The sequence below is a fragment of the Anopheles ziemanni genome, chromosome 3 (genome assembly GCF_943734765.1).
Source record: "Anopheles ziemanni chromosome 3, idAnoZiCoDA_A2_x.2, whole genome shotgun sequence".
Classification (NCBI taxonomy): Eukaryota; Metazoa; Arthropoda; class Insecta; order Diptera; family Culicidae; genus Anopheles; species Anopheles ziemanni.
The window spans coordinates 13,652,709-13,669,766 of record NC_080706.1 but is presented as its reverse complement, the minus strand read 5'-3'; the positions used below and the strand labels follow the sequence as shown (position 1 = coordinate 13,669,766).

Sequence of the window (17,058 nt, the reverse complement as noted above, 5' to 3'; positions counted from 1 at the left end):
TATGTTTTCGAATGTTTTTTTTTTACCAAAGAATCAAACAATGAATTAGTTTTTATTATTCTATTTGTACTCTACTACTTATAATGCAATAACCAATAAATAATTTTAAGAACAAAATTACAATCGGGGATATTTGTATTTTATTGGTAACCATCCGAATTATCTCTTCCATGTTGTTAAATTAGAGACATGCAATGAAGATAATTTAAAAATTTCTGTCAAAAGTAGCCAACTTTAAATAAGGGAAATATTTTTGATTAAACTATGTTGAATAAATTGTCTTACAAAAATTGGGGTTAAGATGTGATCAGATGTTAAAAGTAAGTCTATAAAAGTTGATAAAACTAAAATTCGATAGGAACTGTGAACTTTAAACTTCACAAGAACAATGTGAGTGTCCACAAGAATCTTTTCAGATCTTTCATTCCCTAACGTTTCACAAAAAATATATATAATAAACAGTTTATAGTAATACCCACAAATAAATTATTATCAATGCAAAAGTAAATTAGATCAAAATTATTATAAAAATCTTCTCATTAAAAATGTTTTGTTGTCACTAGATCTTTCGATTCCATTCGCGGTTATTGCAATTCTTATGGGAGCGGTTGTAGGATTTATAATTTCTTGTTGGCGCCTGTGGTTTACAAAATTCCCTGTGGAGTAAAGCATACAAGAATGTAAAAAAAAAGTTGAGCAAACAAAAAATCAAGCACTCACCATGTATGTCCTTCTCGTCCACACTTTTTGCAGGTACTAGCTTGCACATTTGCCAAGTCGAACTTCCCCGGCTTATTGGTACACATTTTATCCTCCTGATACTGTCCACTGTAAAAAGCCGGTTGTTAAGAAACCACATCACAGACCAAATCCGTAAGAGTTATTGTAACGAGCATTACCTTTGGGGTGGCACTTTTTCGTTCTCATCACTGATAGAACGAAATACATCAAACACTTTGGACAGTTTTTCCTTATCGGATAGCTGGGAGCCGTTGTCGGATCCTAGAGACATCGGTCCCCCGTTCATGGACCCCTGCCCACAACCCGATGAACTCCACGACGAGACAGCTGTGTGGCCACTGCAAGTGCTGTTCGCAGAACCTTCCGAAACCGGCGGAGACATCGATTGTTCGCAATCGTAGAGGAGAGTATCGTCCTCGCCAAAGGCATCGACCGAGCTTGACTCATTTCGAGCGGGGAGCACAAGCTGGTTCGTTAATTTTGATGAAACAAGTCGTTCGTTGGCCAGTAGATGCTCCGGCTGTTCGTTGTACATTTTCTCCAACATATCAAACGTATCCTTTGCTACACTGAACATGGTGACTTGTTTAAAATCCGCACGATTAAAGAGTCAGAACAATTGATAAAAAACGGCAAACTGCAGTTACCCCGCCAGACGGACGAACGGACAGACGACACAGAACAAATGAATGGTTAGAATAACGGTTGTCAAGCTGACTTCATTCATCAGTCACCAGGGCATTTAATCAATGGAAACATGTTCGCGCTTGTTTTTTCAATGTGTTTGTCTGATCTGATCTAGATCTAGTACGATCCGTCTACGCAACACAGTTTGACAGCCAGCAAGATTTCACCCGGTTGACAAAAATTCAAATTTTTTGCAGCTGTCATGTAGTACCAGCAAGTTTTTCCATGGCAGATTGCTGGGACTCTTGCTGGAACTACATAGTACCAGCAACAATGTCAATTTCTGTCAACCGGGCAGCGATTGCGGTGGGTGACTAAATCTAAGAAACTAAATAAAATTTAAGCATTTGTTACCAACAATTATTGATGATTTTTGTTTTCATTAAAAAGAAACGGTTAGTTCGAAATAAACTCACCAAAAAGTGGTGAGTACTCACCATCAAGATCAATGGAAAAGAGGTCGCAGCATATCATGTAACGAGCCAAAAACCGTGGGAAATGTTTGACAGTTGGTTAAAATTTTGTTTACTTCTTACTAACAGCCAGGAGCGGACTAAAACTGCATATTTGGTATGTTTCATCAGTTCCAGTTCGGTAGTGAATCAGAGCGGAGGTTAGCAGTGCACAAGTTTCCTGAAAGGGTTAGCGGAAAAGTAAGGTTACGGCACGACCGCGTGGTCACGCCGAGCTGGAGCTCAGGTCAGAAAAATCCTAGCTGCCGCACATCTCGTACTGCTTGAGTCAATCAAGCGGACCACGAGTTCTTGTGTCCTGACAACGGAAGGAATTATCCCTCCCGTGGACGGCGGGTGGACATATGGCTATAAAAGCCGGTCCTAAAGGACGAGCCCCTTCATAGGAGTTCGGACAGAGTCGGTACGCCTCTGATTACGAGTAAGGGAACAAACGTTCGACTTAGCGTAGGAGGATATACCCCGACTCGCATAGCGAAAGAAGAAGAAGAAGTATGTTTCATCAACAGAGTAAGTAATTAAGTAGTTCGATATTTGTTCTTGAGGAAGGCTGCGTAAGGGGACCATCACACTAAATTTCGATAATCATGGCGACCAATAGGATCCATTTCCCATGACTTCACACAGAAGAACAGTTTCTATTCGCGAGACCATGAACACTGTGATCCAGAATTTCCAATCACCTATTTCGTTTTTTTAAGAGATTTTTGTGTTTGCAAACACTTTTCCTAGCAACTGACAATGGCGAAGCAAAAAATAGCTTTGATCCGACCTCTCTTTTTACTGATCTTGAAATGATGGCTCACGAACAACTGTCAAAATTTTGCCATCGAAGGTTATCTGAAGGTCACAGACGATTCTCCGATTCCGGATCTCGCGTAATCTCGAGTGGTCAGTCGTGAATTTCACTTTCATCACAAGCCGGCGTTGTTAGTATTTGATAACTTATTAAATTCACCTTCGTAGTTTAAGATTACGTATAATCGTGCAATTTTCACCGGTTGTTTCTGTCCGTTTGCAGCTGCAAGCCGTTACACAATTTTACGTGAAACAAACAACTCGTCACACTAGTCACAAAATGGGTCGTAAGTTCTGCGTTGGAGGAAACTGGAAGATGAACGGCGATAAGGCCAGCATCACCGAGCTGTCCAAAACGTTGTCGGCTGGACCGCTCGACCCCAACACCGAGGTGGTTGTTGGCTGCCCAGCACCGTACCTGACGCTCGCCCGTTCCCTGCTTCCGGAAACGATCGGAGTGGCCGCACAGAACTGCTACAAGGTACCGAAGGGTGCCTTCACGGGAGAAATCTCCCCGGCCATGCTGAAGGATCTTGGTCTCGGCTGGGTTATTCTCGGTCACTCGGAGCGACGGGCTATCTTTGGTGAAACCGATGAGCTAATTGCCGAAAAGGTAGCACACGCCCTTGCGGAGGGCCTTAAGGTCATCGCGTGCATTGGCGAGACGCTGCAGGAACGTGAAGCCGGTCAGACGGAGGCGGTGTGCTTCCGCCAAACGAAGGCCATCGCCGCCCAGGTGAAGGATTGGAGCAATGTTGTAATTGCTTACGAACCAGTGTGGGCCATCGGCACGGGCAAGACGGCTACACCGGAGCAGGCACAGGAGGTTCACGCCGCCTTGCGAAAATGGTTTACCGAGAACGTGTCGGCCGACGTTTCCAATGCCATCCGCATTCAGTACGGAGGCTCCGTTACAGCAGCAAACGCCCGGGAGCTTGCAGCCAAGCCGGACATTGATGGTTTCCTGGTCGGCGGTGCATCTCTTAAGCCGGAATTTATTCAAATCGTCAACGCCAGACAGTAGATTGTTTCGTCGTCGAACTACCCGGATGCGGTTGAACGGAACACGCGTAATGGTCTAAAGGTGTCACATCTCGTTTTATGTTAAGTACCCAACACTACTCATTGTACATGCAATGAACAAATTGTTACGTTAAGAACCAACACTAAAAGTCATTCTTTCAATAAAGGCATGTTTCAGTGAATTACATACACGTTGGCCATTCTGTATTTTGCACAATTACCCGCTCACTTCGACATTATCGTAAATGTCCTCCACTCCGTCCATCGCTTTGAGCTTTTCTTTCAACTTTTCGTAAGCCTCCATTGCCTCCGGGTTTAGTTTGATTGTTGCTTTGGGAAAGAACGCGTGCTCACTATGTTCAATGGAATAGTTTAACTTTTCCAGTTCTTTTTTCACTTTATCCAAATCTCTTGGTTCACAGAGAAACTAAAAAGGAGAAACGCGTATGTTAGCAACACTGAGTATCGTAGGAGCCCAAACGTTATCTTACCCTTATCAGACGAGTCTGATCGTCCATTATTTCGATATCTTCAGCACCCATTTCAATCGCATGGTCCGTGCAAACCGATACTAAATCATCCACTTTAATCTCCTCCGGTGGGACTGCTTCAACAAATCCTTTCTCGTCGAAGGCATGCATAGTGTTAAAGAACAGTGCACTGCAAGTATTAAAAGGAGAGTCTTTAAAAGATTGTACCCAAACAGCCGATGGATAAGAAACGTACAAATTCTTCCTTAATATGGTAGCCATGTCCATCTTCAGCTGGGCGAAACGATCCGTGTACAGGACGCAGATAACATTGACCTGATCAAGTGCCTTTATCTCTAGTGTGTACTTTTTCAGCTCCACCGACTGTGTCGAGCATTTCTTCAGGATGCCTTGTATGGTTGCATTGGGCATGTTTTTCTTCAGCGCCTCGTCGATCGCTGCTCGGAGCACATTATTGACTCCAGGATTTGCTCCGCCAGCTGGTAAAAAAAGAAACAATTTGTACACGATCGATGGTTTCGGTAGCCTGCACTAACAGTACCTTGTACGGCCAGACGAATTTGCCGAGCCAATTTGATGAATAGCACTGCCTTTCGTCCGTCGTTCAATGCTTTGATATGCCGAATGTTTTGCCATTTTGAATGACCGGCACAGAGAGTTTCCGCACGGTGTACATGCCGGACTGTAGAGAAAGTAGTGCCGCACGACTTTGCGATCCTAGCCAGACGCCCCACGGTGGATAGCATACTGTACGCTTCTTAACTAAAAGGATAATTTGTTGCCGGGCAGTTACATAAATCTAGAACTAAACCGCAAGCATCGCCATTGTTTACCTACCATCTGATGTGTCAAAGTATATCTACTTTGAAATTCGCGCGGTTGCAAGTTTTGACACAACGAATACCATCGTATATCATATTAATTAAATATAAGAAGCGGGTTAATAGATATTTAATTAATAATAATCGCACAGAAGCAAACTTCCATACAAAACTCATGGGTTTCCCAATTTGGTGGATTCATGGTTACGGAGAAACCCAAAATTTTTTTGCGATTTGTTGGCAATAAATTAACCTTCCAAGTTGTACTGATGGTCTTGTAAGTGTCAAACAGATTCCCTAGACTTTTGACTGAACCGTTAAAATATTCTATTTCGTTTACTATTCTTCCAAAAATGAATGTGGGTCTTAGAATGTAATAAAAAAAACAGTAAACGGTAAACTAAACACGGAAAGATAGTTTCAATGACTAGACAACCGCCCGACGGAGTTACTCACTTCCTACCAGCTAACATCTCGTTTAATCAGATTCATGTGCGGTAAGACAACACATACAATGATTGCGCTTATCTTAAAGAATTGTGTTTTGGGCAATGATGACCGCTGGTTGTAGAGTTGCTCCAGTATCTTTCGTTAGTGGCAATGCATCTCCAGTGCTTGGTTATTGTCCTGAGTGTGTACTTAGGAATCAATGACGCCACAACGGGCCTTGGCAACCAGCGGTTGAATTCTTTGAGCTTAAAAATAGAACCACAGGCAATAACTACCAGTTTGGAAGAACCAGCACACTTTTGGCTTGTGGCAAAGTAAGTAAAACTGATGATTAGTTCCAATGAGTGCAATAATATTTGAATGGCTTTTTTTAGTGGTTTCCTCTCGACTGATACAAACGTTACCATTACCTGGGAATGGAATGAAGCTATCGAGATTCTGCCAGAAAGTATCACAATATCCCCATCGAACCGAACCTTACCATTTGAAGAATGGTTTCCGGTGCAGGCAACTTCCACACTGCAAGGACGTTTCCTTATCCGTCCTTTAGTCCTACCACCAGCACTGGTCGACGAAAGCCGGCTATTCGCACAGCTAAAGGTGGCCAAGTATCAACCGCTGATAATCTTATCAATGCTTATTGGATGGACGTACACGGTGTGCTGGACAATCGGCGATTACTTCCAGGCGTGGACCAGCTACAAACGTAAAAGCGTCGTTGGGTTAAGCTTCGACTTTTTGTGCTTAAATGTGGTAGGAAATTGCTGTTACGCTACATTTAATGTGCTGCTGTTTTGCAACAGTCATATTGAGGTAAATGAGGTATACATACACTGGAAGGCCTGGTTGTGACATGTTAATGTGAATTTTCAGTCAGAATACTTCAATCGAAACCCTTTCGGATTGAATCCAGTGATAGCGAACGATGTCGCCTATGCGGTACACGCCGTCTTCGGGAACGTCGTCCTTATTGTCCAATGCTACATTTACCAAAGCAATGGAAACGTGGTGTCACTTCCGGTTAAGATGTTCATGACCGGATGCGTGGTATTGGTCGCCGTTTTCTGCGCTTTGACACTCGCTGGTCAGCTGCACTGGTTGGACTTTCTTTACATGCTGAGCTACGTGAAGCTTTCGACAAATTTGGTGAAATATATTCCCCAGGTGTTTATGAACTACCGGCGAAAGAGTACTGAAGGTTTCGCTATTTCTAACCGATTGCTGGACTTGGCCGGTGGACTGTTGAGCTTGCTGCAAATGATACTGAATGGCTGGAATTTCGGTAAGAGTTAACACTTTTATGTTTACTTGTAAATTTCTGCTCATATTGTCCATTCCTTTTTGTTTTGCAGATGATTGGCAATCCATCCTCGGAAGCCCGGTAAAGTTCGGGTTGGGTTTCGTTTCAATCTTCTTCGATGTCGTTTTTATGGTGCAACATTACATTTGTTACAACAATCGGAAAGAAGTTCGCCAAGACACCCAGTAGCTAGCTAGCGCCGAATAAACACTAAATCCACTTAGCTTTCATATGAAAAGCAGCAAACTCTCAAAGGGTTCAATATGGTTCAGCACCAGCTCCTTATCGCGCTGCTCTATTTATCACTTGACATCATGTTTGTTCGGACATGTGTTCCTCCTCAGCATCGTTCCGTGCCACTAATCTCATCTGAAAGAGATTTAGCTATGACAATAGTCTTCCACTTATCAGCCATCCCCGTGAGGTGATGCCATAGGGGTTTGCCGTCGCCAACTCAGTGATAAACTTTTCTTCACAGCTAGAAGCTGATCGCCTACACCGCTATGTGCGCCCTACTTTGGCTGTCAATGGTTCTGACGGTGGCCATAGGCGTTGGGGCAAATTTCGCCAATCTGTCCCTGTCGATCGTTCCCCAGTCGATCGTAGTTACGTTCGGACAAAATGTTACCTTCACCGTTGAAGCCAAGTAAGTACCGTTGCTCCGTCCTAAAGATGGGAATGGGGATTGAGTGAAGATGGGGGATTGTGTTGTTTTTCAATAGCGGATACACCCCGGTGCCGATCGAGGTGACATTCTACCGTCCGGTGGAAATATGCTCCAATCAAACGATCTCTTACGCGGAAGGTTGGCACAATGGAAGTACACCGATACAGTTTCAACCGTCCAAGCAGGGACGGTTCATCGTGAAACCACTTGTGGAACCTGCGCAAATCGTCGATGATAAAAGACTTTTCGCGTTGATCAAGGTTGCCATGCACCAGCCATTGATCATAGTATCGCTTCTGATCGGATGGACGTACACCGCCTGCTGGTCGGCTGGCTACTATCCGCAGATTTGGTTGAACTATCGGCGTAAAAGCGTGGTTGGTTTGAGCTTTGACTTCTTGTACATCAACATCGTAGGTCATGTTTGCTACGTCGTGTTCAATGTCTTCCTCTACTGGAACAGCTATGTCGAGGTTAGTGTCTATATGCCGTTGTTTTGATTTGTTTTTTATTAAACCATTTTTCAATCTCTCAATCCCACAGAACGAGTACTACCGGCGGCATCAATTCGGACTAAATCCCGTGATCGGAAATGATATCGGATTTGCCATGCATGCCGTGTTTGGGACAGGGTTCACGATCCTGCAGTGCCGAATGTATGACACCGGTGGCAACAGTGTATCCACGCCGGCCAAGGCTATCATCTCGGTGTACATGATGATCATCACCATCACGTTCAGTGCGGCTGCGTTACGGCTTATGCACTGGTTGGATTTTTTGTACATCATGAGCTACATCAAACTGTCCACGACCATGATCAAGTACTTCCCGCAAGCTTACATGAACTATCGGCGCAAGAGTACTGAAGGTTTCGAAATTCTCAACCGATTATTGGATTTAGCCGGGGGTTTGTTCGGTATCCTCCAGATGGTTATCAACGCGTGGAACTTTGGTATGTCCCCGGAGACGGCAATGCCTTCCATAGCGCAAACCCACTTAACAAACGTTTGTGTGAAATCATTCCAGATGATTGGAGGTCAATCGGAGGTGATCCGGTCAAGTTTGGGCTTGGCATTTTTTCCATACTCTTCGATTTGGTGTTCATGTTTCAACACTACATCCTCTATAGGTAAGATGTAGCAGGCAATACAAAAACCCGTACGTTGCATAACGACTTCTTTTTATTATTTCAGGAAACGCAAACCTGCCAAACCTGTCGAATATCCTCTGTATGAGCAGTCTTTTAAGATGTGATATACCGGCGAAAGTACGATCAACAAAACGAATCTCATTTAGGTAGGAATCATCAATTTCACCAAGCATATATAGTTACTAGTCGAAAGTTATTCGTACAGTTTTCGCTGCAAATCGTACGAATGGCCGCGTGCAGTTGTACTGTAATTTAAGGAAAGTAATCATCGGTATGTTTCTTACCTTGAACCGAAGTAAAACTCAACTTTCTTCTTTTTCTCTGGATGTTATATTTCACAATACTTTACAATACATAAATCGTTTTCTATGTTCGTACGATGTATCGCTTCTGCCGGGCGGTATGATGCACTCTCTGTAAAGATGCCCGAGGATCGTTCCGTGCGCGAAGGATTTATGCATTCGTATATCCTATATACATGTATAGCTATATGACACCTAACGTTATATTCCTCTATTCGAGCATGATGGTGGATTATGATAATACATTTATTGGACAGCGCTTTTCCCGTGTGGCCTGTGGGTAATTTTATGCGTTTTCTTTTACAAGTTTTTTTTTGCGAATTTGTGTGTGTTTGTGTGTATATTATTGTCAATAATTTAGCTCATTTCGGCGCCTTCCTTGCCGAGCGACATGCGCTCTTCTCTATCTCTTAATACAATCACACATTTTCCCAATGCTTGTCGTCTTCTGCCAATAGGTGATAGGATGCTGGCTGATTCGGGTTTAGCATCGATTAAAAATCAGCGGCCATTTGGAAGCTCCGTTTAAAACAATACTAAATATGGAACGACAAAGTCTTTTCGCTATAATTTGAATACGTTTCTTGCAACTTTCGTTTGCTTTTACATACATTTCTTTTTAATTTGTTTGCTTTATTTTAGAATTTATACGAAGCATACCGATTGTTTGATAATAATGAACTTTTCCTACGGTTCACGATTGAGCCTTGCATAAAACAAAATTGATTACAACACAACATGATCGTTTAAATTAGGATCATTTGTTTTGAAATGTTGATATGTGCTTTCCATAAAAAGATAATATATGATCATGTTGCACCTTCCGGATCGAACCGCCACGCGAATCGGTCCGGAAACTAAAACAATTGGAAGATACGGATAATGGATTATTGTTAAAATATTTAAAATTTCATGTTTGCTTATTTTAACTTTTGAATTTAACTATGGTTAAGAACTGATCCTTGAACTCTAGTCGTTGTCTTACTGCTTCGACAGTTTTCAATAAATATTCATATTCAACCAGTTGAGTAATGCACATTCGTTCGCAGGTCCAATGGTTAAATGGTAAAACACCCACTTTGCGACAACAGGAAACAAGTTTCCTAAGCTTCCAAGAACAAACAGTTAACATTTTGTCTAAACCACCAATGCCAAGTTTCTTAATCAATCAATTCCTCGATCATGTGACAGACATTTGAAATCAATCAAATTTAAAAACAAATACAGCAATTTTAAAACAATTACATTTTACAACAGCCTTTTGCAAACACACGTGATAAAGTAAACACAATAAAAGCTAATAGATTAAAAAACAAAACATTAAAAACAAACCCTTACATAACCCTTCACCCTTTCTGACTACTCTAACTTGGAATGTTTGCGTGGAATGGTTTGGTTTCGGCACGTGGGTTTGATGGAAGAGGACGGGTGAAGGGATTTATGAAGACAAACTCTTTGCAAGACCGTGAGGATGTGCATACATGTTTAAACCTGAGCTGGTTTGGTCTTTCCTACGACCATGAGCATTTTTTGCAGGAACCGAGTCAATGCCACTGCGCACGTAGGATGAAACGAAAAAACGGGAGTAAAAATAAATCAATTAGTATTGGACGAAAATTTAATGCATTTTTTTATAGTTAGTTGATAGAGATAAAATGGTGCTTGAAACATCGTAAGTTTTGATCATGGTGCGTGCTACTGGTCGAAGAAAATTTGTTCTGGTGCATATTTTCTTTTGAATTTTTAGTTTGATTGAATAGTATTGTAAATATATTATATAATATAAAGAAATGAGAAAAATGATCGTTTAAGTGTTCACAAATGCCAACCTGCATTGATTGGTAACGCTTTACGAGATACGTTCATTTTTCTCGAACCATGCAAACGTATCGATAATGAAAGTAGAAAAATGCAAAAACCATTCCGAAAGATTCACCAGTATCTTAGGCTAGGTTAGTATCCCCCAGGGCGGGGCAAAAGTTATAACGAAATGGACAAACAATACCGCACTTAAACGTAGGAGTTAACTTAAAAACAAAGATAAAAACCTTTTCGCATTTTATTTCTGTTTTGGCCGCACCACCATCATTAACTTTTGCAAACTCTGCGTAAATCCACCTGTGAAGATTTGTTCCAGAAAAGAAAAGAAAAAAGAGAAAGAGAAGATTTGATAGAGAGATAGAGTGGTTGGTAGAGGTGGGGCGATGCAAACGAAGACAGTAATCAATTTCACTAAAGACGAAGTACGTTCTAATGCCAATCAAGTTTAAATTAACGGGAAGGGATTCGATGCCCTCTGGGGAGAGAAAGAAGCTTCTACAAAAAGCTCGTTCTGGGCATGAGGATGTGGAGTTTGTGGAAGGACCGTAGGGCGAGGGAGGGGACGTTTGGATTGGAAAAACAGTTGATTCTAAATGTCACGCTGCGCGGACTGCCAAGGGCGACACTCGAGGTCGGCGTTTCTTACCCATCGAACGGTTGAACCATTTCGGTTTGTTTCTCCACGCGATAAATATGCAGTAGACGGGAATGCTGGACAGGATCATGAGACAACCGTAGCCCGTCTCGACCGGGCTGGCAATCATCGGCACGACGGTAACGAACACGGTGGCGATGAGATACAGGATCGGGAAGATGAGATTCACTTTGATCGGGCGCTCCAGGTTGGGCTGCTTCCACCGGAGCCACGGAAGGCACAGGACAGCTCCACCGATGCTCAACTAGGGAAATCAAAAGGTCACACAAAGCCGGGTTGTTAGAATTGACTGGTGCGGCCTTGGATGACAGTGTCAGCACTTACCCATGTGGCAAATCCGACGTAATTAATTAGGGCGAATATATCCGACACGGTCAGATAGAGCATGGACAGCAGCGCCATAATCAGCACGGCCGGTGTTGGCGTGAGGCGCTGGATCTGGATCATCGTCAGGATCTCCGGCATCTGGCCTTCGCACGCGCCGGCGTAGAACAGGCGGGACGAGGTCAGCAAAATACCGTTCACGGCTCCGAACGTCGAGAGGGCGACAAACACTGCAGTGTGCGTGCGGGGTGGAGTGGAGGAAACAAGGATCAAACAAAAGCATCGATGAAAGGTTATGGTGTGCTGTGCGTCACGCGGAAGGGAAATTCGATCCGGGAAATGACGCGGCGAAACGTACCCGGTATCGTCCAGGCAAACATGCCGAACACTCGGTCGGCAAACGTGACGGCGACCGCCTCCGAGCCGAGCACCTCCTCCGGCGACAGGACGGTGTAGAAGGACACGTTGGTAAACACGTACACGACCGTCACCAGCGTGCAGGAGATGGCGATGGCGCGGGGCAAATTCTTCACCGGATCCTTCAGCTCCTCGATGATGAAGTTCAAATAGTTCCTGCGTGCGTCGGCATGACGAAGGGATAGTGGAAAAGAGGATTAGTGTCATTGCTGGTTGCTTTCTGTTTCTTCCTAGCGCGCTTTTTCTTCAATATTTTTATATCGCTTCTGCTGCCCGCGTAACGTTGCGTCGGAAGCCCCAGTCCTTGTCCTTGCAGCTCGTTGCGAAAAACCAGGACACAACAACATTACCGAGGCGAGGGTGGAAATCGGAAGAAACCCACGACAAATCACAATAGAAATAGGAAGAAACCGACGACAAATAAACTTACCAGCCGTTATACGCAAACAGTCCGGAGTAGAAGGACAAAGCCAGCGATGTCACCTCGGTTTTGGTATTATTGAACGTGAAGTGCTCCGTGTTGCCTGGGGGCGAGAGAGGAGGACGTGGATAATTTAATCGCAAAATACCGGAATGGCAGCTCCAGCTGGAATATGGCAGATGCGCATCTACGCAATACTTTTGGATGGAAGAAAAAAACAACACAGGAATGGACGGTTTAAAGTATAATGTTTTCATTCATAATCGCACAAACATACTGAGAGAGGAATTTAAATAAATAGAGGAGGTTTTGGTTGTACACGTACGTCTTGTACATACAAGAAAGATTTTATCCGATATACTATCCGTGTAGCAAATAGCCAGAAGTGGTGATACGTTTGCTTCGGATCCTAATAATAAAAAAATGCATACAAATTGTTTAACTAAAGAAACCAACATTGAAAAACTGGAAGTAAATGAAATCACGCGGCACACGAGACGAAGACAGTGATCTATATATCGTCGTCATTATCAAATTTAGCGTTCACGATAGCACTGAACGAAAGATGACATCAAAAGAAAAAAAAATCCAACCGATGAAAAGAACGATGGCCACGTTTCTGCCGGAAACCCGACGGTAGCAAGATCAGCTTAATTGAACGTGGGCTAGATAAACGATGCGGCACGCAGGATGAAGGCATTGGTGAACGGTGGGCCAGTTCAGTCACTCCGAATATGACCGCTAAAGAAGATGAAGAAGAAGAGTGCATATGCTGCAACGCGTTGTCGGTTCTTGGAGCTGGGGCATAATCACGCAAAGGAATGAATGCGCGAGACGCGCGACCGCTCAGATTTGTTAGTTCAATTTTGGCAATTTCTTTTGAAAGACACCATCAAGAAGGAAAGGAAAAAAACCGAATGTATCCTCCGAAGATTCCATTCAGAGCTCGCCATCACGCGTCTTTTAACCGTCCGGCTGAATTCAGTCACGATGGGATTGCAACCTCGAATAAAGCGGGTGTTAAATTTAATTCACGTACCGGATCCCGAAGAGAAAAGTACTGGGAAAGGACGGGGAACGGTGACCCACCGGGGTTCTTGATGCAATAAAGTCTCATAAAAGTTGCACCCAGAACATCAAAGCTTACTTGGCCTAATGCTAGGCAACAGCAACGATCGCCGGTGGGATATAGCCATACATGCGGAACATTGTATCGGTTGTCATGGGAGACCCCTGCCGCAGGCATGTGGGCAACAATAAGTCAACACTAATCCCCACCTTCATCCGGAAAAGCCTTAACCGAATCAACCGTTGGGCAAAGCAAACAAATAAATCTCGCTCGGCCCATCGCACGCGGCGATATTGTTTCCACGTGGAGTTTGTGAAAGTTCGCGACGTCGAAGTCGCTTGCCTTCGTAACCACCATGCTGCTGTTGTCGTCAACCAGAGCGCATCGGGAGTGCGACCAGTTTGCTGCGGGAACCGGGAAGCTGGATCCGATGCACCTGGCGACCAGTGGTCGATGATTTATGCAGTGGAGGTGTTCTCGCGCACGACGGAAACAGGTTGTCGATAAGGGTGAGAACTTACCAAGGAACAGAAAGTATGCGCCGGCTCCGATGATGACGAACAGCGCCAGCAGCTTGGCGTAGGTGAAGATGTCCTGGACGGCCGTCGCCCATTTCACGTCCCAGCAGTTGATGAACGTTAGCACCACTGGAGAAGGACAAGACAAATAAATCAGTATTAAAACAAGATGGGCAGGAGATACATATATTGGAAAATAAAATCAACCCTGATCAAATAGCTACCACGTTCAAAATAGAAAAAAATGTTAAACGAAAACCGTTGCCGCTTCGGGGACGGCGATTTGCATAAACGCTTTGAAAGCGAGCGTAGGATTTTGTTGTTTCCCATATTAGCGGAAGCTTACCGGAATGGGAGCCCTTATCATTTGTCGGCGCCGTAAAGTGAACCGGAATTGATGGGATTGTTTTGTTTTGCGTCTATAATTTCCCGCCCCCGGGGACGTATCCTTAAAATAGCGCTATTTTCTTCTTCTACGCGCCGAGGCAAGATCACACTTACATATACAGCACACGGCGAGGAGTCGGGCGGCGTCTTCCGGAGGTTGGCACTCTGGGAAGAACGGTTTCAGCACGTACACGCTGAAGGTGAGAGCGACGATCGCCTGCGAGCAAGGGCGCACGATCATGCACTCGATCCAGAGTCGAATGAAGGCCAGGAAGGGGCCGAACGTCTCCATGATGTACGCGTAGTCGGCGCCGGATTTTTTAATCATCGTACCCAGCTCGGCGTAGCAGTACGCACCGACCTGCAAGTGCATCGAAAGCGAATAGATGAGCGACTCACGCCACCGAGGGTCATCGATGTATATTGCCCTATTTCGCTATCGTTCAACCTATGCCCAACCGATGCGACCGCAGACAAACGATGCCCGTGCCATAAACGGTGCGCCTGTGATCGTATTAGTCCTGTGGTGTAGCAGTTTCTGCCTGCGGGCTGCCCCACCACACACATTCGCACCGCTCTACCCGTCTCCGGATCGGATGATTTTTGTGTACGGCATCGTAAACCGGTTGGGTAAAGTTTAGCAAATCATTAAAAAGCTGTTTTGCATCTGGTCCGCGATCGCACGATCCGTGACGGAAGCATACTCACCATCGAAAACAGGCCCGATATAACCCACACGATCAGCGACATGTTGACGCTGCCGGTGTTGATGAGGACGCCGGTTGGCGAGACGAAAATGCCGGACCCGATGATGGACCCGACGATCACCGTGATGCCGTTGACCAGCGTCATTTTGGGCTTCAGCACTATATCGCCACCGTCGCCGCCCGACGCCCCATTTTCCTTACCATTCTTCAGCGAGTCCTTGCGCTGCTCGTCCTTCTTCAGTGCCTCGTCCTCCATCCTGCTTGCTGCACTATCCACTGTCGGGGCTCTCGATCCGGAAACACCAAAAACAGCAAACGGTTGACTGGGCGATAAAATACACAAACCGCATGGATTACTATCCAAGCCAAAACAGGACCGCCGGATTGATTGGACCGGCACAGCAGTGTATCACTCGCTGTTGCCAGCCGCAGCCTCCGAGCGTATTATTATATCGTGATAACCGGTGCCATTGAACGCCCCATCTATTCACTCGGCCTCGGGTACTATAATTTTCTGCCACTAATCAAACAAACACTGATGACAGGAGGTGTGAGCAATAACAAAATCAACCGTCGGTTCTGTTACATGCAATTTAAGTGCGGTCAAACTAGCCCCACTGTTCTACCGTACCCGGAGCTCGTAAACAACTCCGATTCCCGCCTTCACCGTTAAACGAAGATCGAGCCTTTGAAGTTTTTCGCAGAAAGGATACGTTGGGTTTCCCTTTTTTGACATGTAAGGTCGCTTTTAGGATGGAGACATGTATTTGTAAGGAGTATTTAGATTGTAGAAAAAAATCGATGAGGTCAATCGCTGGAAAATTAGTTGGGTTGTGTTTAGCTTGGTATTTTTATAATTTTTTATGCCTCCATTTTCGAATGAATAAAATAAATAAAGTATTTGATTTCAAAAGCTTCGAAAAAGTGCCCCTTCAGCAGTTTTCAAACAAGAAAAATATCTCACCCGAGTTGAGAATGTTTATTATTTGAAATAAATTTGAAAATCAAATATTTAGAAAATGATTCAAGATTAATTTTACAAAATTAAATCTTTTTCAAACAAAATTTATTACAATGACATTGTTCAACATGACAAATATTTGCCCAAAAGAGTAATATCAACCGATATCTATTAAAATCTCAATTTTCAATCAAATAATTATTTTTAGCTGAAGGAAATCCATCCAGCAACTTCAAGACAAATATGTCCGAAAATTACAAACTAAACAGATTATCAATGCCACGAGGCTCAGAAAATAGCCAGTAGTGTTGATGTTGTTTTTATAGACGTGGATTTTGACGTCACACTAGGAATCCGACGGTCTGCTCCATTATGGATTCGATTGTACATTACTTGATTACACTTCTTATTTGTCGGGCGGCCATAAACTCTATCACCAGGAAGGCTGTTCTATTGAACTCATCTCGTTTCGAATACTCCCCGACCTTCACAAACAGCTGTCGATAGAACGTACACCGATCATTCTTTGTCTGGATAAGGCGCCACCTTCAAATGACTGACTGCATTTTCAGAAAGACACACTTGTCTTTATATGACGCCACGCTTGAGTCGTTCAATTGTGCCTTACCTCTATACGTGCACGAAATTCGAGATAGTTCCCGGCGGGATGGACGAGAAAACTTCGACCAATTAAAAAGACGTCGCTAAACGCAACGTGACGGTTCGCCACATCCACTGCCGGAGTGGAGTTAGGGCCAGGAGTTTGTTCTATTCACGATTCGAAGAGCCGCATGGCGGGAGGAAGAACATATGGTTGGAGGCATTATTTAAACAGCCATCAACCTGGCAACAGCGAGAAGAAAAAAGCATTCATT

The 17,058-nt window shown here is 44.1% G+C and overlaps 4 protein-coding genes across 5 annotated transcripts; 2 read left to right on the top strand and 2 right to left on the bottom strand.

Moving 5' to 3' along the window:
• The first annotated feature begins 2,928 nt into the window (after positions 1-2,928).
• On the top strand, positions 2,929-3,905 carry LOC131289556 (triosephosphate isomerase). Its single transcript, XM_058318837.1, has one exon. It carries the CDS (start codon positions 2,980-2,982, stop codon positions 3,721-3,723), a length of 744 nt encoding a protein of 247 aa, XP_058174820.1. The 5' UTR covers positions 2,929-2,979; the 3' UTR covers positions 3,724-3,905.
• LOC131289553 (probable transcriptional regulatory protein Teth514_1449) lies at positions 3,864-4,959 on the bottom strand. The gene is made up of 4 exons (XM_058318836.1): positions 4,755-4,959; positions 4,449-4,692; positions 4,214-4,382; positions 3,864-4,149 (listed from the first exon to the last, which is right to left on the bottom strand). Exons 1-4 carry the CDS (start codon positions 4,957-4,959, stop codon positions 3,940-3,942), a joined length of 828 nt encoding a protein of 275 aa, XP_058174819.1. The 3' UTR covers positions 3,864-3,939.
• Positions 4,960-5,634: 675 nt separating this feature from the next.
• LOC131284128 (cystinosin homolog) lies at positions 5,635-8,705 on the top strand. The gene is made up of 7 exons (XM_058312981.1): positions 5,635-5,798; positions 5,859-6,297; positions 6,358-6,766; positions 6,837-6,865; positions 7,995-8,403; positions 8,478-8,580; positions 8,645-8,705. The coding sequence occupies exons 1-7, from the start codon at positions 5,635-5,637 to the stop codon at positions 8,703-8,705; spliced, it is 1,614 nt and encodes a 537-aa protein (XP_058168964.1).
• A 1,170-nt stretch (positions 8,706-9,875) lies between these two features.
• On the bottom strand, positions 9,876-15,784 carry LOC131290073 (Y+L amino acid transporter 2). Of its 2 annotated transcripts, XM_058319455.1 has the most exons (9): positions 15,224-15,781; positions 14,630-14,876; positions 14,132-14,257; positions 12,551-12,644; positions 12,062-12,276; positions 11,704-11,933; positions 11,371-11,623; positions 10,952-11,021; positions 10,317-10,456 (listed from the first exon to the last, which is right to left on the bottom strand). In XM_058319455.1, the coding sequence occupies exons 1-8, from the start codon at positions 15,476-15,478 to the stop codon at positions 10,963-10,965; spliced, it is 1,479 nt and encodes a 492-aa protein (XP_058175438.1). In that variant the 5' UTR covers positions 15,479-15,781; the 3' UTR covers positions 10,317-10,456; positions 10,952-10,962. The 2 variants fall into 2 exon arrangements, with proteins under 2 accessions (XP_058175439.1, XP_058175438.1); XM_058319456.1 differs by lacking the exon at positions 10,952-11,021 and having other exon boundaries at positions 9,876-10,456; positions 15,224-15,784.
• Between the last annotated feature and the right edge of the window lie 1,274 nt (positions 15,785-17,058).

Excerpts from the sequence above, each read along its gene's own strand:
- LOC131289553 (XM_058318836.1), bottom strand. The coding sequence starts at position 4,959 with ATGCTATCCACCGTGGGGCGTCTGGCTAGGATCGCAAAGTCGTGCGGC. Across the intron at positions 4,693-4,754 it reads AATTCGTCTGGCCGTACAAG|CTGGCGGAGCAAATCCTGGA; the intron begins GTACTGTTAGTG and ends TTTTTTTACCAG. Across the intron at positions 4,150-4,213 it reads ATCAGACTCGTCTGATAAGG|TTTCTCTGTGAACCAAGAGA; the intron begins GTAAGATAACGT and ends TCTCCTTTTTAG.
- LOC131290073 (XM_058319456.1), bottom strand. The coding sequence starts at position 15,478 with ATGGAGGACGAGGCACTGAAGAAGGACGAGCAGCGCAAGGACTCGCTG. Across the intron at positions 12,645-14,131 it reads CGCATACTTTCTGTTCCTTG|GCAACACGGAGCACTTCACG; the intron begins GTAAGTTCTCAC and ends TCTCGCCCCCAG. Across the intron at positions 12,277-12,550 it reads CTGTTTGCGTATAACGGCTG|GAACTATTTGAACTTCATCA; the intron begins GTAAGTTTATTT and ends CGACGCACGCAG.
- LOC131284128 (XM_058312981.1), top strand. The coding sequence starts at position 5,635 with ATGCATCTCCAGTGCTTGGTTATTGTCCTGAGTGTGTACTTAGGAATC. Across the intron at positions 6,298-6,357 it reads TTTGCAACAGTCATATTGAG|TCAGAATACTTCAATCGAAA; the intron begins GTAAATGAGGTA and ends GTGAATTTTCAG. Across the intron at positions 8,404-8,477 it reads TATCAACGCGTGGAACTTTG|ATGATTGGAGGTCAATCGGA; the intron begins GTATGTCCCCGG and ends AAATCATTCCAG.
- LOC131289556 (XM_058318837.1), top strand. The coding sequence starts at position 2,980 with ATGGGTCGTAAGTTCTGCGTTGGAGGAAACTGGAAGATGAACGGCGAT.